Source organism: Chiloscyllium punctatum, chromosome 38 (assembly GCF_047496795.1).
Source record: "Chiloscyllium punctatum isolate Juve2018m chromosome 38, sChiPun1.3, whole genome shotgun sequence".
In the NCBI taxonomy this organism is placed as follows: Eukaryota; Metazoa; Chordata; class Chondrichthyes; order Orectolobiformes; family Hemiscylliidae; genus Chiloscyllium; species Chiloscyllium punctatum.
The window spans coordinates 59743744-59765946 of record NC_092776.1 but is presented as its reverse complement, the minus strand read 5'-3'; the positions used below and the strand labels follow the sequence as shown (position 1 = coordinate 59765946).

The window sequence follows — 22203 nt, the reverse complement described above, 5'->3', positions numbered from 1 at the left end:
CAAGAACCTATCTGTATCTTAAATACACTCAATAACTTGACCTCTATAACCCTCTGCAACAATGAGTTCCACAGATTCACCATCCTCTGGCTGAAGAAATTCCTCCTCATATCTGTCCTAAAAAAAAATCCCTTCACTCTGGAGGCTGTGCCCTCAGGTCCTAGTCTCTTCCCCAAGTGGAAACATCTTCTTCACACCTCAGGATTCTGTTCTGTCCATTGTACCTTGAATGCTGAGTTCTGTGGTCCAGTAGGAAGGAAGGAAGGACAGAGGCATATTACCTTAATCTTTGCCTTTTTTAGACTGACCTTTCCTTATTTTCTTTTGCAGTTCCTTCAGAGGTGTGGGCCTATTTCTGCAACAGGTGTAGGACAACTATGGAAGTAAGAAGGGAAGTAGCTTACTTCAGATTCATCTGTGACAAAAAGCCCATCTATTCGAAAAGTGTCCCATACTCAACACTCTCTCAGAGCAGACTATCTATAGAGACCAGCCAACCAGACATGGGATGCCACACAAACTAAATGGAGCTTCTCCCTATTCCTCTCCTTGAAATCTGTAGCATCTCGTCAAGTAGATGAGCTAAATTCTAAAAATTCAGATTTCAGAAGGAACAATATTATTTCTTCTGAGTTTTGCAAACAAAGCAAATGGCTTTACAGTCAGAACAGTGAAGAAACAAAGGAACAGAATGTATACAGGGAGGGAATGTCCACAAAAGGAAACCTTCCCTCACTAACTTGTCATATTGTGATTTTTCAGCAAGGTTACAAATCAGATAATCCACCCTGAGCAAAATGTACTGGAGATATACACAAAGCTGTGATTACATTAATGAGTAGGTTGTGATTGAAAACGTTTGGAATAATCAGGCTTCAACTGAATATTATCCTTTCAGCAATAAACAAATAAACACCATTTGTTACTTAATTGTCATCAGGAAGTATATAATTAGTCTGGTGACTTGGTTAAGCAGATGTCAAAGGTTTGCATTCAAATACTACAGCAAGCCAGCAATGCAAATCTATTCAGTCTGAATAACAGGGGATAAATTCAAAATAATACAAACTGCACAATAACAGAACAGCTCTCAGTTTACATCAATGACAAAATAATATTGATAGACAAGACTGTAAAGGGGTTTCTATTTCAGATAACAGGACAGTTTCCACTTGTTAGACAATTGGTAACATGGGAGTATTGATTCAGCAGCAACAAACTGAAATAGAGTGGGAAGAATTATTTTCCTCAGAAGCTTGAGACCCTGAGATGCTTTTCCATAATCCTCGATTGGCACTACTCCTGTAGGTTGGAGGATTCACTGTGTAACTCCAGAGTTGAGTGTGAAAATCTAGTCTGACAGCCCAGTGCAGTACTGACTGAGTGCTGAACCATCAAGTGCCATCATTCAGATGATCCTAAACTGAGTCCTGGATCACCTTCCCCTCCCACCCCTCTTTGCTTTCCACAAGGACTGTTCCCTTCGCCAATCCTTGATTCACACCTCTCTTATACATCTGTTCTTATACATTGAACAGGAGAAGCTTTGAATTCTTAAAGTAGAGATCACTACAAGTAGATTGTGCACAGTAGTGATATCACTGAACTAGAAATTCAAATCCCAACATAGCAACGAATTTTGAATTCAGTCAATAAATCTAGGCCATGATAACTATTACTGAATGATAATAATATGAAAAAAACATAGTTGTTCATTGTCCGGACAAAAGAGCTCTCTTTAAAAATAAGTCAGCAAGCCAGGCAGCATCAGGAGGTTGCGAAGTAGATGTTTTGGGTGTAACCCTTCTTCAGGACTAGGAACGGATGAAAGGGGAGCTGCAGATAAAGTTGGGGGGGGAATGCGGTGAGGTAGGGATAGGTGAACACACACTATGTGCTGGTCAACAGGAGGAATGAATCTGGTTGGAAGCTGGAAGGAAGGGTCAATCAGAGGAATGGAAGGGAGGGGGAAAGGCTGGGAAGGGAATCGGGGGAATGGGAAGGGAGGTTATTTGAAATTGGAGAACTCAATATTGAGTCGTCCAGGCTATATGCTGCTCAGGCAGAAGATGAGGTGTTGTTCCTCCAATTTGCGGTCTGATTCACTATGGCGATGGAGGAGGCTAAGAATGATCATGTTGGGAAGGGACTGAGAAGGGGAATTAAAACAGGTGGTGTCTGGGTTGTCAGGTTGGCCCCTGTGGGTCTGCCTGAGATGCTCAGCAAAATGTGCCCTGAGTTTATGTTTAGTCTCCCCAATGTAGAGAAGACCACATCAGGAGGACCAGATACAGTAAACTAGTTTGGAAGAGAGGCAGGCGAACCTCTGTCTCACCTGGAAGGACTGTTTGGAGCAGTGGATGGAGGTGAGATGGGTGGTGTGCTGGCAGGTTTTGCATCGTTTACGTTGCAGAAGGTACCTGGGGGTTTGGGATGGGGGTTAATGGGGAGAGAGGTGTGAATCAAGGATTGGCGAAGGCAACAGTCCTTGTGGAAAGCAAAGAGGGGTGGGAGGGGAAGATGTTCTTGGTGGTGGGGTCTAATCGGAGTTTGCAGAAGTGTTTTAGGATGACATGTTGGATGCGGAGACTGATGAGGTGGTATATGAGGACAAGGGGGACCCTGTCTTTATTGCATTTGTGGGGGTCTTGAGGAGGTCTACAGCAGTGGAGCGGGGAATGGCGATGACACACCAAATCCACTGGTTCTCCTTTATCAATGCTACCAGTTACATCCTGAAGAAACCTGATCACTTTTGTCATATATAATTTCCTTTGCATAAATCTATGCTGACTCTGCACAATTTTACAATTCATTTGTAAATGCCCAATTCTCATCTCTGTCATTACACAGTTGAACACTTCTTTTCTCCTGCAGACACCAAGTTAATAGGTCTGTTGTTCTCCATTCTCCTCCTTTCTCAAAAAGAAAAGTGTTGTGACATCTGTTATTTTTCTTTCAGCAGGAATTTGTCCAGAATCTGTAGAATCTGGCTGGCACGGTGGCTCAGTTGTTAGCACTGCTGCCTCACAGCACCAGGGACCTGGGTTTGATTCCAGCCTCAGGAGACTGTCTGTGTGGAGTTTGCACATTCTCTCAGTGTCTCAGAGTCCCGATGTGGTCTCCTCTACATTGGGGAGACTGGGCGCCTCCTAGCAGAGCGCTTTAGGGAACATCTCCGAGACACCCGCACCAATCAACCAAACTGCCCCGTGGCCCAACATTTCAACTCCCCCTCCCACTCTGCCGAGGACATGGAGGTCCTGGGCCTCCTTCACCGCCGCTCCCTCACCACCGCCTGGAGGAAGAACGCCTCATCTTCTGCCTCGGAACACTTCAACCCCAGGGCATCAATGTGGACTTCAACAGCTTCCTCATTTCCCCTTCCCCCACCTCATCCTAGTTTCAAGCTTCCAGCTCAGCACTGTCTCCTTGACTTGTCCGGACTTGTCCGACCTGCCTATCTTCTTTTCCACCTATCCACTCCACCCTCTCCTGCTTGACCTATCACCTTCATCTCCTCCCCCACTCACCCATTGTACTCTATGCTACTTTCTCCCCACCCCCACCCTCCTCTAGCTTATCTCTCCACGCTTCAGGCTCACTGCCTTTATTCCTGATGAAGGGCTTTTGCCCGAAACGTCGATTTTGCTGCTCGTTGGATACTGCCTGAACTGCTGTGCTCTTCCAGCACCACTAATCCAGTATTTGGTTTTCAGCATCTGCAGTCATTGTTTTTAGCTTTCAGATTGGTATGACAGGTCAGCGCAACATCGAGGGCCAAAGGGCCTGTACTGCCCTGTAATGTCCTATGTTACCACCCACTTCACCTTCAACAACAAAACCTACAGACAAACCAACGAACACCCATGGGATCTCCAATATCAGGGTTCTTAGCAGAGGCAGTAACGCAGAGATTTGAACAAACAGCTCTGCCAACCATCCAACCCAAACTTAGGGTCTGCTACATGGATGACACCTTTGTCATCACTAAACAAAACAAATTAGAGAAAACCTTCAAGACCATCAATAATACCCTTAATGGCATAAAATTCACTAAACAGGAGGAAAACAACAACAAACTGCCATTCCTAGATGCCACAATACAGTGAACAGACAATGGGAATTTCAAACCAGCATCTACAGGAAAACAACACATACGGACCAAATGTTGAACTACAGAAGCAATCATCCCAACATCCACAAACGAAGCTGCATCAGAACATTATTCCAATGAGCCACCACACACTGCAGCAGAGGAACTACGCAGAGCAGAGGAAAATCAAGTATACAGTGGTATCAAAAAGAATGATACTCAATGAACACAGTCCGTCAATTTCTGAGCAACAAACCCAAACAAGCAGACAAAACACGTCCAGAAACCCTAGCCACTCTCCCCTACATCAAAGACATCTCCGAAATGACTGCCAGACTACTCTCACCCATTGGCATCATGGTAGCCCACAAACCCGCCAACACACTAAAACCGCAGCTAATGAACTTGAAAGACCTATACAGACAACAAGCAAAACTAATGCCATTTACAAAATACCTTGCAAGAACTGTAACAAAGACTACATTGAAAAAATATTTACCATCCCCTTAGAAAAAGAACAGGAAATGACATCACCATAGGAAATGACATCACCAGCCCAAGGAAACCCAAACATTTAAATAGAAAGCAGGAAACACCAGCAGTACTTCAACCATAGGCTCACTGACGGTGTTACCTAGTATGGTGACAAAATGTCTGAAGACGAACTTTCTAGTTCAGCGAGCAAATCTACATCCAGAAGCTCAACCTGACCTACAAATCTACTAAAACTCACTAACTTAGGTGTTTGACAAGGAACTTAATACAAAGCAGCTTTTCACAAAGAAGGCAACACAGACCTATTGTTGGCTCTCTGTCCAGTATACAATACTCCCAACACCTCCATAAAATTCAACCATCCCTCCTACTTCATGAATGGGATTCTGACTCAGAGCTGTCAATGCTATCAGTGAGCCATTGAATCTACTCCTTTCCTTCATCCTACCCTTGTTAGCATGGCTGCTAGATGTACACTCCAACCATTTCAAATTTCTTTACTGAAGCCCTCAACCTTGAACTCACCCGAAAAGCTTCCTAAAAACCAATTCCTTTGACCATCCACTCCAACCTCTTCCTCTCTATTCTTGGCCAATTTCCTAACAACTACATAGAGTCATAGGGTCATGGAGATGTACTAGGCATAGGTTTAGGGTGAGAGGGGAAAGATATAAAAGAGATCTAAGGGGCAACTTTTTCACGTAGAAGGTGGTAAGTGTATGGAATGAACTATTAGATGAAGTGGTGGAGGCTAGTACAATTGCAACATTTAAGAGGCATTTGGATGGGTATATGAATAGGAAAGATTTAGAAGTATATGGGTCAAGTGCTGGCAGGTGGGACTAGATTGGGTTGGGATATCTGGTTGGCATGGATGGGTTGGACCGAAGGGTCTGTTTTGAGAAATACCTGGGACATTGTAATAAAATAAAAGAATTTTTAGAAAGGCAGATGCCACTTTTTTAACAAGGGAAATGGTTGAACATATCTAAAGGATATCTAAAAAAACACGGAAGTGGTATTAAAATAGCTCAGGAACAGTAGTACAGCTGAGGAACTACACACTAATGCATTGGGTGGAATTTAGTTGAGTCAAAGTGAGTTCAGGTGCAGCATGGAGTGGAGGATGTCACGTGTAATTAGGCATAATGGTTCAGATGTGATTGTGCCTCTCTCTAATTAAATCTAGGGAGGGAAGCCTTGCAGGAGACCAACATGCCTAAAGGCCATTTAGGCATCATCCTGATCAGCAGTACTACAACCAGTGGCAGGCAGGGCTCTCACCATTTGGTGAGGCTGTTAAGAAAGCCTTGTTGAACATGCCCTTGTTTGTGACCAATCTGTGGTCAATCGAGGGACACATGACAGGAATTTTCAGGGGAAGGGATTTGTGGTTGCTGATTAGAAGCCAATCCCCTGCTTCTGCTTTCACCTCCCTCCCACAGCTTCCCTGGGAACTCTCTCCAAAAGACTTCCAACTCAAACACTCACTACATCGGGGATTGATTGCACGTCCCACTGTAGGGGGCTCTGTCGTCTCTATTCCCATTACTCTTGTTCGCCTTGCCAATATTGCACAGCTGTTAGCCTGTGATTGTGCGTGCTTTGGTGTTGGGGTGTGGCCCACTGGGTATTTAGTCATATGGGAGGCTCGACATTATCCAGTTAAATGCCTGACTGGATTTAAACAACACTTGGTGTTGTGTGGAAAGAGAGATGCAGCTCTCCAACCAGTAAGTGTGACCCCCTATCACCCACATTAATTCCTGGACAATATGACTGTCATTTCACAGGACTGGGTATTCATAATTTCTGTTCCTGAAGCTTTCAGGAAATGGGAGATGTAACATGTTAAAATATTAAATTTCTTAAGTCCCTGAGGTCGCCAAACCTTGTTATGCCCTTACAAAACTACAGTTAAACAATTCTGACTGATGACAGAAATACTTCTGCATTTTTCTATGGAACACTTTAATATGAAACAGTCCAATGTTTTCAGCTTACAGCCCGGATTACTTTTTCACTGTGTGCCCTGTACAGTTTGCTAAAGGAAAGTGTGCTCCTTTGTTGCTCGAACTGGAGCCATGCATCAGGCAAAGCCTTTCAGCCGTCTGTTCAGTTCTGAAGAATCACTTCCAGCGCCGGGGTATACTCTGAGATAAATATCAACCATATGGTACAGCTTAAAACAATTGGACCAGTTTCTTTCATGACACTTCAATCAATGAAAACTTTTTATAAGTATTTCAAAGAATGTTTTCTCATGCTTCAAACAGGCTAGAAAAATAAAGCTTAAAGAGTTAATGACCTAACATGTATGTGAATATCTAACCCTTTGCAGGCAGCCAGGCTTGATGGAAGTGCAGATTGCTTGGTCAGCCTGAATTTATATCACGCCTTTCACGATCTCAGGACCTTTTACAGCTCCTGTTACTCACAGTTAAGTGTAGTCACTATTATAATACAGGAAATATGGCATTTAGTTTTTATCCTGCAAGGATAGGGTGGGACAGTGGCTCAGTGGTTAGCACTGCTGCCTCACAGCGACACGGACCCAGGTTCAAATCCAGCCTTGGGCAACTGTCAGTGTGGAGTTTGCACATCCTTCCCGTGTCTGAGTAGGCTTCCTCTGGGTGCTCCAGTTTCGTCCCACAATTATAAAGATGTGCAGGTTAGGTGAATTGACCATGCAAAATTGCCCATAGTGTTCAGGGATGTGTAGATTAGATGCAATAGTCAGGAAACTGTAGAGTGATAGAGAGGGGAATGGGTTGGGTGGGTTACTTTTCAGAGGGTTGGTGTGGACTTGCTGGGACTATTTCCAGACTGAAGGGATTCTATGATATGACAGTGAAGTTTTAGTTAGTTCCAGCTTGAGACAGTAATGGAGGAATCAGTGACTGGTGGATGGAGTTTGTGCTGGGGCTGATGAGAATGGTTACAGTTAAGGGTTTGGTGGAGATATAGTGACCTCAGTTATTGGTAGAACATACTGACAATTTCCCTATAACATCTGAAGAGTAGCATGATTTTAACCAGGAATTGTAAACAATAAGTTAGGGGGACAGGAGAGGTGAATTTACAGGATTAGGTGGGAGCTATCAGGAGATGAAGCGCATATAGAATTGGAAGACAGTTATGTGCTTAAGAAACTACTTCATAATCCAGAGAAGGATGACAGTTTGAAGGAAAATGAAGCAGAGCAAAGTCAGCATCCATGGGAAGTAAATGGATAGCAGCAAAGCAGAGGTCAGAGATCATTCAACAACAATGATGGTGGCAGAATGAGAACTGGCGGTATTCACGATAGGCAGAAGCATCTCAATCCTTGACACTGTCTGAGGAGTTTGCCTTCTTTGTATCTTCTTGGAAGACAAGTATGTTTGGGTGAGAATGGCCTCTTCCTCTAATTATCTTTCTTCTTCAAAGTTTTAAAAAAAACTGGGCAGCTATGCACTATGAGATGCCCATCTTCAAAATTGTTGTTCTGACAGAACAGCTACAGTTGAAAAATAAGAGTTTGCAATTCAATTCTATAAGAATGCAGCATTGTGAAATGAACAGCATGTTGCAACAAAACAACTTTTCACTTTTAATATGGTGATAACCTTTCAATAGTGTGATTGTCAAAATCGATGAATGTGCCTTTAAATGCAGCAACCATTTGAAATCAACTTCTTGTTCCACATCCAGAACAGCCTGAGGTCACAAATATATTTTAGGTCCTTCAAAAGACAATTGTGTGAAAAGTGCAATTGCAGTAGCCAATGGAAACACCGCCTGGCTATAAACGGCAGTCTGGAAGTTGGATAAACAACAACCCTAATTCCCATCCAACTTTGTGACACCAACTCACTCAATCTGCCAACAATATCCTTTACTCCAATCCACATTATTAGTCTTCAAGACAACAGCAATGATGGCTTTCACACTCCTCTTTGCTCTTAATATTAAATGAAAAGCTCTTTGCTCAGGACAGTGAAGATTTATTCAGCAATCTGCACTAATAAGAGCTGAGCCTGGCAAGGAAGGAGATTATATGGAGAACTGGGTTACAATGCCACTCTGATCTTTGTTTCACGGTGTAGTCCATCTGTTCAACTGGAGGTACAAATTCTATTCACATTGCCTCACCCTTCCACCATATTATTTTTTTTACCATACAGCCAGTATCGGGGGGAGGGGGGGCCTTTCTCAAATGTTGTTAATGATGGGGATGTTCTATCCTGTCACTGACGGTAGACAACCAAATTTTGAGCCTTTGGGATAACCCAGACAACATATGTCCACTGATGGTCACCTGTCCTGGCTGCCACATATTCCAACAAAGATAGCAGTCAAGATCATGGCTGTATGCAATCTATTTGATCGAAACTCTGCAACCATGTGTGGTTATAAAATGGAATGCACTGTCATCTGCTTCTGCCATTGTTGGATCCATTTTTTAAAAAGTGGAATCAGTAAATTGGGATAATCAGAATGCTAACAGATACAGAAGTAAACAGAAGTATTCGACTGATAAAACCTGCTCATATGAAGACAAAAACTGACGCTGAGGGATAGATTGGATGGTCTATTTTTGTACTCAGATATGCTTTGTTTCTCTGGCTGGAATCTTTCCAAGGATTATGGCATTGTGTTGCAGGAACAGAAATCAGATCCCAGGCTTGCACTGAACAACAGTAGAAGCCAATGGATGGTGGAATGCCAGGCACTGTTTACCAGTGGCAGCCAATTATGAGGTGCTGCCTGGACTGCTATTCACTTGAAGATAGAGGCCAACGTTTCAAAGCTGCCAGCCCAAGTGGAGATAGTGCCAGGCAGGTCCTGGCAAATAGAGTACATCTGTTACTGCAGTGTTGAAACCATGGATTCAATCATTGGTATCAACTCCTCAGGGACCATGGGTCGACCGTTAAAGGATGCCTCCTCTGGGAACCCACATGTTGGAGGGCAACATGGAGAGTAGCCCATCTCCATAGGTGGGGTGACATGTGACCTAACACTGACCAATGAATTGCCCTTCAGTTTGCAGACAGCTGTTTTCTACCTTTTTAAGATGATCAGATTTCCCTCCTGATTACTTCTACCCAATTTGATGAGGTCTCTCCCCTCGCAGCCAATTTCCAGAAGGCTCATAAAATTCAGCCGTCTGAATCTGCGTTTTATTAGTGGAACAAGATATTCCTTGCTCCAAACATTTTCAGCAGTTTGGATGAATTTTGATATGAGATATATACCTTTAAAATGTTAATCCTAATGTTCTCCTGTTGTGTTGTAATCTGTTTTTGAGGGTAGAAAAATGTCAAACTTTCAAAAACTCAAGCAATAGTTGGTTACCAGAACTGTTACTGACAACTTTCCAAAGAATAGTATCATGGCACTAATCAGGAAACTGTCTGCTTTCAAACTCCAGTCAAAACAATGTCATAATTCTGCAGGTCTGCAGTTGTTATGAACTACTCACAGTTTTGGTTTCGCAAATACTGGTGGCGGCTCCTTTGTGGGTGAAATTAACCCTGAAGCCCAGGTGTTCTGTTCATTTCTCGAACTGTGTTCCCGTTCAATTGAAGGCTCGCTTGTGGTGTCATCTTCAGGCAAATTGAAATGCACTCTCAGCCCAGCTTTGGGCTTGTGATCCTGATGGTTTACTAGGACACCCTCCAGTTTGGGTTTCAAATGGACAGGAGGATGCAAGTGTGTTTTGTCTGGTTGGACTGGCACATTGGCTGCAACTGTCACAGAGCTTGAAACATTCGTACTAACAGCATTATTATCTTCAGTTCCTGTGAAAAGGTTGGCAAATAGAAGTGAGAAATTGCAGACAGTTTACCATATGAGAAATATGACTTTCTACAATTGGGAGCCAATTCTAAGAAATTGCATTCCTAGTTGTGAGCCTCGTCTAAGATAACACCGCAGAAAACTATGGGCAGACTTCCAATCTCAAGGAATACCCCGGGAATACAGGTAGGGTCACCATCGTGATTGGGACTTTCTGCAATTTGCCTTAGGTTTAGAATCAAACAGTTTAAATAAGCATTACATTAAAGAAAGCATTAACAAGTATCAGTGTTTTCATGTGCACCACTCTCTGTTAATTCAAAGGAGTAGGAATGCTCCCCTGCCCCTTGAGCAATCCTTCAGTCTCCCATCTGACAATCATGGCCTCTCGTCAATGATGTGATCAACAAAACTGTCATCCATCCTTTCCTAAAACTCTAAACTCTAATGACTTGCCAGGGATTGTTCCCAGCTATCTCTCCCAGCTGGTATCCAGCCCTCACCTATTTGACCCATTGTCGGAGGAAAATGCAGTTAAGAAATTATGATAAGCTCCTCTCATTATTTTCTCTCTGGCAGAACTCCGAAGCAAGGAGGATATTTGCCATGTGGACTAAGGTAACAGTTTGTGCATGGAGTCTTTTAACACAGGCAAGCTGTTTTATTGCAGCTACTAGACATATCTGGTTGACCAGGAAATTCTCCCAATCTTGCCACCATCTTGGTTACACTCTACACACTTATGTGAGGAACAAGAGGATGGTCAGACTGAGGGCAGAGCTGATCAGGGAAAGTGGAGGGAACTTGTGCCTGAAGTCATAGGAGGAGAAGGAGGTCCTTAATGAATACTTTGCTTCAATACTCACTACTGAGAGGGACCTTGTTGTTTGTGAGGACAACATGAAGCAGACTGATATGCTCGAACAGGTTGATGTTAAAGAAGGAGGATATGCTGAAAAGTTTGAAAAACATAAGGATAAATCCTTTGGGCCAGACGGGATATACCCTCTGTCACGTCAGGAAGCGAGGGAAGAGATTGCTGCGCCTTTGGTGTGAATCTTTGCATCCTCACTGTCCACTGGAGTAGTGCCAAATGATTGGAGGGTGGAAAATGTTATTCCCTGTTCAAGAAAGGGAATAGGGATAATTACAGACCGGTCAGTCTTACGTCTGTGGTGGGCAAAGTATTGGAGACAATTCTGACTGACAGGATTTATGATTACTTGGAAAACTATAATTTTATTAGAGACAGTCAGCATGGCTTTGTGAGGGGCAGGTCATGTCTCACAAACCTTACTGAATTCTTTGAGGATGTGACAAAACACATTGATGAAAATAGAGCAGTGGATGTGGTGTACATGGATTTTAGCAAGGAATTTGATAAGGTTCCACATGGTTGGCTCATTCAGAAAGTAAGGAGGCATGGGATACAGGGACATCTAGCTGTCTGGATACAGAGGACGCATAGAAAACAGAGGATGGTGGTAGATGGAAAGTATTCAGCCTGGAGCTTGTTGTTCCACAGGGATCAGTTCGGGGACCTCTGCTCTTTGTGATTTTTATAAATGACTTGGATGAGGAAACGAAAGAGTGGGTTAATAAGTTTGCTGATGACATGAAGGTTGGTGCAGTTGTGGATAGAGTAGAGGGCTGTTGCAGGTTAAAACGGGACATTGACAGGATGCAGAACTGAGCTGATAAGTGGCAGATGGAGTTCAACCTGGAAAAGTGTGAAATGATTCACTTTGGAAGGTCAAATTTCCTTGCAGAATACAGGGTTAAAGACAGGATTCTTGCCAGTGTGGAGGAACAGAAGGATCTTGGGGTCCATGTCCATTGATCCCTCAAAGTTGCCACCCAGGTTGATAGGGTTGTTAAGAAGGCATATTGTGTGTTGGCTTTTATCAGCAGGGGGATTGAGTTTACGAGCTGTAAGGTATTGCTGCAGCTCTGTAGAGCCCTGGTTAGACCACACTCGGAATATTGCGTTCAGTTCTGATCGCCTCGTTATGGAGAGATGTGGAAGCTTTAGGGAGGGTGCAGAGCAGATTTATCAGGATGTTGCCTGGACTGGAGGGCATGTCTTATGAGGAAAGGTTGAAGGAGCTACAGCTTTTCTCATTTGAGCAAAGAAGGATGAGAGGTGTTTTGATAGAGGTGTACAAGATGATTAGGGGCAGAGGTACAATGGATAGCCAGAAACTTCTTCCCATTGCAGAAATGTCTATCACAAGGGGGCATAATTTTAAGGTAATTGGTGGAATGTTTAGGGGAGATGTCAGAGGTAGATTCTTCACACAGAGAGTGATGGATCCATGGAATTAATTGCTGGCAGTGCTAGTAGAGTTAGATACATTAGAGACATTTAAGTGACTCATGTATAGTCATATGGATGATAGTAAAATGAAGGGTATGTAGGTTGATCTGATCTTGGAGTAGGATAAAAGGTCAGCACAACATCGAGGGCCAAAGGGCCTGTACTGTGCTACACTGTTTTATGTTCTATGTTCTATGCAAAAGATTTAACAGGTTGACAATTAACCATTTTGGCCACATTGCAAATGTGGCTTTGCCTTTATCTTTACATTCTGCAAGGGAACTTGAACCTGTAGCTTTTGGTTCAGAGGAACGGTTTACTATCCACTGCACCACAAACCCAGACCTGTCATCATTTTCAGCAGTATAGAGTCATAGAGATGTACAGCACGGAAACAGACCCTTCAGTCCAACCTGTCCATGCTGACCAGATATCCCAACCTAATCTAGTCCCATCTGCCAGCACCCGGCCCATATCCCTCTAAACCCTTCCTATTCATATAGCCATCCAGATGCCTTTTAAATGTTGCAATTGTACCAGCCTCCACCACTTCCTCTGGCAGCTCATTCCATACACTACTTTTCGTCATTTACATAAATGATTTGGATGTGAGCATAAGAGGTACAGTTAGTAAGTTTGCAGATGACACCATAATTGGAGGTGTAGTGGACAGCAAAGAAGGTTACCTCAGATTAGAACAGGATCTGGATCAGATGGGCCAATGGGCTGAGAAGTGGCAGATGGAGTTTAATTCAGATAAATACGAGGTGCTGCATTTTGGGAAAATAAATCTTAGCAGGACTTATACACTTAATGGTAAGGTCCTACGGAGTGTTGCTGAACAAAGAGACCTTGGAGTGCAGGTTCATAGCTCCTTGAAAGTGGAGTTGCAGGTAGATAGGATAGTGAAGAAGGCGTTTGGTATGCTTTCCTTTATTGGTCAGAGTATTGAGTACAGGAGTCGGGAGGTCATGTTGCGGCTGTACAGAACATTGGTTAGGCCACTGTTGGAATATTGCGTGCAGTTCTGGTCTCCTTCCTATCGGAAAGATGTTGTGAAACTTGAAAGGGTTCAGAAAAGATTTACAAGGATGTTCTCAAGGTTGGAGGACTTTAGCTATAGGGAGAGGCTGAACAGGCTGGGGCTGTTTTCCCTGGAGCGTTGGAGGCTGAGGGGTGACTTTATAGAGGTTTACAAGTCATCTTGTCCCTAACTTCAATATATCAGGATGGTTCAGTGAGCCAAAATCATATACTCAAGTAGCAATGAAACCCCAAGAAATTATTAATAATGGAGTCAAACTGACACTGATCAGAAAATCATCTGAAACTCCTGTGAAGGTACCTTCATGCCAAAATTAAAATAGGAAAATCAAAATTGCTTGCAACAGTTATTTAATCTCATCGAACAACATTCATTTTATCAGTTTTCTGATTCACTTATTTTTGTTCTATTTTGTCAGATAGTTATTTAATCCTACAAAATTGCTGCTAATCCCATACAACTGTTGTTTTATTCTGCAAAACTGTAATCCCATGAGACTAATGTTTTATCCAGTGATGCTGCTGCTAATCCTGTGCAAATGGTGTTATCCTGAAAAAATGCTGCAAATCCAGTGAGTCTATTATATAATCCCAAGCGACAGTTATTTAATCCCAAGAAACTGCTATATAATCCCAAGAGACTGTTGTTTTTTCTTATCAGACTGCTGCCTAATTCTATGGAGCTGCTTTTGGGTCCGATGACACTGCTGCTTAATAATGGAATCACAATAGCAAAGAAGATGATTAATTGGTTCATCAAGTCCTGTCAAGCAGCAATCTAAACCCCTGGGTCTGCTGCTTAAATCCTGTAAAACAGACATTTAATCCAGTTATTGGTGCTGAATCCATGATCCTGCTTCTTAATCCTATGAAATTGTTGCATTATCCCAAGAGATGGCACAATCCTGAAGTACTGCAGTTTAATCGCTTAAAACTGCTCACTTGACACTACTGCCTCATTACAGGAAAGTGGTGTTTAATCCGGGGAATTTGCTATATGCTCCCTGGTCCTGTGGATCTGATGTACATTTGGAATAATAATCTGCTTCTGTGAAAAAAAATCAACCTCAGAACATACCATTGCAATGTTAAAGGAATAATGATAACTTACCGTGGACTGTGAGTTGAGCAGAACTCGACATTGTGCCATACTTGTTGCTGGCTGTACAAGTGAACATCCCAGAGTCTTCAGAGAAAGCTTCAGCAATTACCAGGGTGCAGATCTCTTCTGAAACGATTCAAGTAGATTACTGATACTTATAGACAATCCTCAAGTATCGTTCATATTGTAACATGTCACAGTGATTTTCTGATTTCTTTTTCTAGTAACCAGACTAAAATTAACTGTGCTTGCTTTTATACCATGGGTGGCACAGTGGCTCAGTGATTAGCATTACTGCCTCACATCGCCAGGGACCCCAGTTCAATTTCAGCCTCAGGCGACTGTCTATGTGGAGTTTGCAAACTTTCCCTGCGTCTATGTGGGTTTGCTCCGGTTTCCCCCCACAGTCCAAAGATGTGCAGGTTCAGTGAATTGACCATGCTAAATTGCCCATAGAGTTCAGGGATGTTTAGGTTAGGTGCATTGGCAGGGGGATATATAGGGTAGGGGAATGGGTCTGGGTGGATTACTCTTCAAGGGGTCGGTGTGGACTTGTTGGGCCAAATAGTCTGTTTCCACATTGTAGGGATTCTATGATCTATGAAATAAAAACACAGGCTATGGTCAGTACATGTCATTTCAGTTCAAGTCCCATCAAATTTTTAAATAACTAACCTTGAGGCTCCTAATATATAAATGGGAGTATTCTCTAAATGGTGAAAAAAAAAGAGTGACTAAAGACCTGAAAAATCTCTGAAATTTACAAAAATAGACCAAGTAGTTTAATGGAATGTTGACATTTATCTCAGGAGGGTTGAAATACAGTGCTCTTGGCAAATCACATCTTGAATACTGTGTTTAAGTTTTGATTTGGAGATGCTGGTGTTGGAGTGGGTGTACAAAGTTAAAAATCACACAATAGCAGATTATAGTCCAACAGGTTTATTTGAAAGCACTAGTTTTCAGACACAACCACCTGATGTAGAAGCAGCATTCCAAAAGCTAGTGCTTTCAAATAAACCTGTTGGACTATGACCTGGTGGTGTGTGTTTTTAACTGTATTTAACTTTGGGCACTAAATCTCAGGAAAGATACGTTGAATGATTTACTCCAAGATTCACAACAATGCTAAAATGGCTGAAAGCTAAATTATAAGGTCACTTGTAGTTTTCGTTTTCTTCAGTACAAAAGATTGACCAGTGATCTGCTCTAAATATTTCAAACATTGAAATGGAAAATAAATGCAGAAAAATAATATTTCTTTTGGTGGGAAGAGTAATAACAAAGAAGTTAACATGCCTGTTTATTGAGGTAACCCAGATTTTGAATCTCAGTGTTGCATCTACTTGTTTCTTCAATAAACGGCTGCAGGACTAATTAATGATTTGAGGTAATACTGATCATAATATAGTTGAATTCTTCATATAATTTGAGGGAGTGAAGAACGGATCGAACACTCGAGTTTTAAGCATAAGAAGGAGGAATGAGGAAGACATGGAGATACAGCTAGCAGTTGTGATTAAGAGAAAGGTCAGTAAACATGCAGTTTACATCATTTATGGCAATATTTCAGAATGCTCAGAAAAGATACATTCTCGTGAGAAAGGTAAAGATGCACCATTGGTGGCTAATTAAAGAAGTTAAAGATATCAAACTGCAAGAAAAAAAAGAGTGTGATTCCGCAAAGAAGAGTGTTGGGTCAGAAGGTTGGACAGAAACTAAAGAACAACTAAGAATGACTGAAAAGTTAATAAGGAAGAGGAAATTATAATACAAAAGAAAAACAGCTAGAAACACATGAAATGAAAGGTGACAAAGTGAGAGTTGATCCTCTGGACAGTGAGTCTATGGATTAATAATGAAAAATAGAGAAATGGTAGATGAACAGACATTTTAAGTTTACACAAATAACTTTGCAGAAATATTTGTGAATTACTATGTGAAAGGAAGAAAGAACTTAAACTAATTACAAGCTCCTTTTGTACAGTGAGCTAACCATGGAGTCTGAGGTAAAAGCTCCAAACATTGACTACTGCCCTAAGAGTCACTGGCTGTCCAAAGAGGGATGAGGGTGAAACCTCTTGTATGCTGGCATGCATTGACAGAGTGAGAACAGTCACTTGGCAACAGGGGTTGACAGCAAAAACACCAATTTACAACATCACTCAGCTGCTTCAAGTGTGGTGCTTGTGTCAGGGCAATTTGACCTGGAGAAATTTCATCAGGCATCCAAATATTTCCTTTGTAACATGTAACATTTGGATCTCTTTCAACACCAACTACAAGTTATCTGCAAAGAATATGCAGTTTCATAAGACGCGTAGCATATTTGTAGATTTTAATCTGAAATAACAGGGTTAATTCTATGAGGCATAGTTTGCCGTATAGAGCCTCGTTTGATAGGAGCTTAGGTGTAAAGAACAATGCTTTGATTAATTGGTCATTAATTACAATAAACAAGTATATGTAGGACTTGTTTCTTCTTAAGTAGTTCCCATCGCCAAGGATAATTCGCTTTCACTCCAGGTCAATGGTTTCTGAAAGGACCAAGTGTGTTCAATGTCTGATCTCCGTGTCAAAGTGCCAGTAATTTGACACACTAACCTCACCACCTAAGGTGCACATCTGCAGCTTCTTTTCCACAAATGGGAACTTTCCCCCACTGAACCTATTATAGATCAGCTGAGGAAATAAAATCTCAGAGAAACTGGTTCTGATGAAAGGTGACAGATGGGCCTCTTGCTGAGATATTTGTATCATCGATAGTCACAGGTGAGGTGCCGGAAGACTGGAGGTTGGCAAACGTGGTGCCACTGTTTAAGAAGGGTGGTAAAGACAAGCCGGGGAACTATAGACCAGTGAGCCTGACCTTGGTGGTGGGCAAGTTGTTGGAGGGAATCCTGAGGGACAGGATGTACATGTATTTGGAAAGGCAAGGACTGATTAGGGATAGTCAACATGGCTTTGTGCTTGGAAATCATGTCTCACAAACTTGACTGAGTTTTTTAAAGAAGTAACAAAGAAGATTGATGAGAGCAGAGCAGTAGATGTGATCTATATGGACTTCAGTAAGGCGTTCGACAAGGTTCCCTATGGGAGACTGATTAGCAAGGTTAGATCTCATGGAATACAGGGAGAACTAGGCATTGGATACAGAACTGGCTCAAAGGTAGAAGACCTCTGTGGTGGTGGTGGAGGGTTGTTTTTCAGACTGGAGGCCTGTGACCAGTGGAGTGCCACAAGGATCGGTGCTGGGTCCTCTACTTTTTGTCATTTACATAAATGATTTGGATGCGAGCAAAAGAGGTACAGTTAGTAAGTTTGCAGATGACACCAAAATTGGAGGTGTGGTGGACAGCGAAGAGGGTTACCTCAGATTACAACAGGATCTTGACCAGATGGGCCAATGGGCTGAGAAGTGGCAGATGGAGTTTAATTCAGATAAATGTGAGGTGCTGCATTTTTGGGAAAGCAAATCTTAGCAGGACTTAATAGTAAGGTCCTACGGAGTGTTGCTGAACAAAGAGACCTTGGAGTGCAGGTTCGTAGCTCCTTGAAAGTGGAGTTGCAGGTAGATAGGATAGTGAAGAAGGCGTTTGGTATGCCTTCCTTTATTGGTCAGAGCATTGAGTACAGGAATTGGGAGGTCATGTTGCAGCTGTACAGGACATTGGTTAGGCCACTGTTAGAATATTGTGTGCAATTCTGGGCTCCTTCCTATCGGAAAGATGTTATGAAACTTGAAAGAGTTCAGAAAAGATTTACAAGAATGTTGCCAGAGTTGGAGGATTTGAGCTATAGGGAGAGGCTGAACAGGCTGGGGCTGTTTTCCCTGGAGCGCCGGAGGCTGAGGGGTGACCATATAGAGGTTTACAAAATTATGAGGGGCATGGATAGAATAAATAGACAAAGTCTTTTCCCTGAGGTCAGAGAGTCCAGAACTAGAGGGCATAGGTTTAGGGTGAGAGGTGAAAGATAAAAAAAAGAGACCTAAGAGGCAACTTTTTCACGCAGAGGGTGGTATGAGTATGGGATGAGCTGCCAGAGGATGTGGTGGAGGCTGGTACAATTGCAATATTTAAGAGGCATCTGGATGGGTATATGAATAGGAAGGGTTTGGAGAGATATGGGCCTGGTGCTGGCTGGTGGGACTAGATTGGGTTGGGATATCTGGTCAGCATGTACGGGTTGGACCGAAGAGTCTGTTTCCATGCTGTATATCTCTATGACTCTATATGAAATGTCTGAATTTTTAAAGCCACCGGGACCAGACTCAATGGTGGAGCTGTTTCAGCCAGCCTGTCCAGCACCCTGACTCCACCCCGACTATGAGCCACTTTTGTGGAGGTGGGATCAGGAGCACAGCAGGTTGCTGATCAGCCTCAGTAAAAGCCTATAGAGGGAAATTTTCCAGTCAGTCCTCAGGTTCCTGCTGATTGTAGGGGCTGGTTCAGGAGCCCAGACGTGATATTCCAGTATTAGGCTGGGCTGTCATGCTATAAATTGGACGAGAAACTCTCCCTGCCTATGTGGCTGCAAGAGTATCAATACATCCCCCTATTTAGGGGTTCCTCCACCCTCTCTGCCTGCATGAGGAAAAGAGTAGGAAAAGGGGTCCAAATCTTCTCTACCTTCCCTTCTCTGTCCTGCAGTAACCTGGCTGCGAACAAAAAACTTTGTAAATTAAAGTTGAAAAGTTTGCAGGTGGGGTGTGGCATCTCTGTCTTCAATCATGCTCTCTCTTATTTATTCTCAACCATCAAAGTCTTCTGCATGTTTCAAGCTGGACAGTCTCTCATTGGCTCTCCAGCTTTAGAAGCCCCCTACCCCATCCTGGCTGTCTCTGGACTGGTTAAATATGCTCCCCTTGAAAATTAGAATGAGTGACTGCTTCCTCAAGACATAAGAAAAACATTTGGAAACCGTTTGATTTCTGTGTTCTGCCTTTGGAGGGAAATTTCTGTTCATTAACCCATTGTCTCTACAAACTGCTTTTCAGACTGGAGACCTGTGACCAGTGGAGTGCCACAAGGATCGGTGCTGGGTCCACTACTTTTCATCATTTATATAAATGATTTAGACGTGAACATAGGAGGTATAGTTAGTAAGTTTGCAGGTGACACCAAAATTGGAGGTGTAGTGGACAGTGAAGAAGGTTACCTCACAGTACAACAGGATCTTGATCAGATCGGCCAATGGGCTGAGGAGTGGCAGATGGAGTGTAATTTAGATAATTGGAGGTGCTCCATTTTGGAAAAGCGAATCAGGGCAGGACTTACACACTTAATGGTAAGGTCCTGAGGAGTGTTGCTGAACAAAGCGATCTTGAAGTGCAGGTTCGTAATTCATTGAAAGTAAATAGGACATGAAGAAACCATTTGGTAAGCTTTCCTTTATTGGTCAGAGCATTGAATATAGGAATTGGGAGGTCATGTTGAGGCTGTACAGGACATTGATTAGGCTACTGTTGGAATATTGTGTGCAATTCTGGTCTCCCTGCTATAAGAAAGATGTTGTGAAACTTGAAAGGGTTCAGAAAAGATTTACAAGGATATTGCCTGGGATGGAGGCTGTGTGTGAAAGGGAGAGGCTTAATCAGCTGGGGCTATTTTCTTTGGAGTGTTGGAGACTGAGGAGTGACTTTATAGAGGTTTACAAAATCATGAGGGGCATGGATAGGATAAATAGTCTAGAATCAGAGGGCATAGGTTTAGAGTGAGAGGGAAAAGATTTGAAAGGAACTTAACAGGTAGCTTTTTCCCCACAGAGGGTGTTGCATGTGTGGAATGATCTGCCAGAAGAAGTGTGGAGGCTGGTATAATTATAACATTTAAAGGCATCTGGATGGGGATATGAGTAGAAAAGGTTTGGAGGGCTATGGGTCAAATGGGACTAGATTTATCTTGGATATCTGGTCAGCATGGACAAGATGGACCGAAGGATCTGCTTCAGTACTGTGCATCTCTATGACTCTAAATGCTGCCATACCCGAGTATTTCAAACATTTTCCTGTTTTTGTTTCAGAGAAACCTCATTTGGTCGAGCCATTGCAGTATCAGATGCAGTCACTTTTTCGGGCTGAAAACTGTAATTGTAATACAAGAAATTTGATTCTGAACCAACATCTGACTTTTGTTCAAGATTGACTAATTGAGATATTTCATCAATTCTCTAGTTCTTTCAGAAATCAAGTGTAACATTGACGTCAGTGAATTGGATGTTCCTAAAAAAGCCAAACTTTCAGTAAAATAAATGTGGTTTAAAATGTTGAAATATTAAATAAATAAAATCAAAAATTTATATTAGTTAATTAAAATTGACTACCCATGCTAACACTCAAAATAAGCATTAACACTTTCAATTCATTGGACATACTTCTTTCCTTAAAAAATATATGAACGAAAGTCAGTCAGTAGAATTGCTTGTTGTTAAATGCTGATTATGGGAAAATCAGAAAGGAGTGAACTCCCTTGAAAATGTCAGGTTAAGTTTGTACTGTAGGTTCTAGTTATGATACATTAAAGCTACAGATAGTTCATTGTGGAAAACAGCTCAGAAGACTCTAATTATAGCCTGAGATAGGGCCTGAGACCAGGTCTTTCCGCATGTTTTTGTGCCACCTGAGATTCAAACCCTACTCTTCCATGACGATTTCAAGAACCTTCAAAAATTGCAAATAAGACTGGAATCCTGAAGTTCTTGTCTCCATTTCGAACAGATCCTATTTCTGCTGGGAACAGGAGGAGAAATGGAGCAGGGTATGATTCCCGCAAAGAGGAAATCCAAATTCAGCAAAGCTATATGAATCAATACTAAGTTAAAACAGGCTTCATTTTCATTGAAGCAAAAGCCTTATCCTGCTCTGTGCACTTGCACTTTGTTTTAGAGAAGACCTAAGTGCTTATGAAGGATGTACAAATGTCAAGCTGTCAAATTATTTGAATAGCCTTCCATTTAAAAATTGAAAATAAAATCATGCCTGCCTGTGTCTGAGAGTTGGAAGAGTATGGGCTAACTGTTTCAGTAGCTCTAAGCCTGATTATTATAGAATCACTGCTATTCCTACCTATCATTATCACAGTGGGGAACTTCAAGTTCACAGACTGACATTTCAAAGAGGTTATTCATAGATTAATTGATGTTTGAAATGGTGTTATGAATACAACTATTTATCTTTATAATGGAAAAACTACTTAAGGGTTTTTTAAAAAAATCATTGAATGCATTTTGAGATCTTTTTTGAACAGTGAAGTCTGTGACAGATATTTAGAACTTCATTTTGTTGAATCTCAATATCGTTCCTGCAGTTTGTCCATGGTGGATTTTGCACGAGTTGCCATGGAGGATGGGTGATATTCAGGAGAA

The 22203-nt window shown here is 42.1% G+C and overlaps 1 protein-coding gene across 7 annotated transcripts in view; it reads right to left on the bottom strand.

Moving 5' to 3' along the window:
* The window catches only part of mypn (myopalladin), a 304790-nt gene that overhangs the window by 110009 nt on the left and 172578 nt on the right, over window positions 1-22203 (bottom strand). For 6 of the 7 annotated variants that reach the window (XM_072557964.1, XM_072557967.1, XM_072557968.1 and 3 more), the window contains exons 9-10: window positions 14848-14964; window positions 10059-10377 (exon numbers count right to left, since the gene is read on the bottom strand). In XM_072557964.1, the coding sequence (XP_072414065.1) occupies window positions 10059-10377; window positions 14848-14964 (436 nt within the window). The remainder of the gene's footprint in view (window positions 1-10058; window positions 10378-14847; window positions 14965-22203) is intronic. The other variant, XM_072557966.1, reaches the window with a different exon arrangement.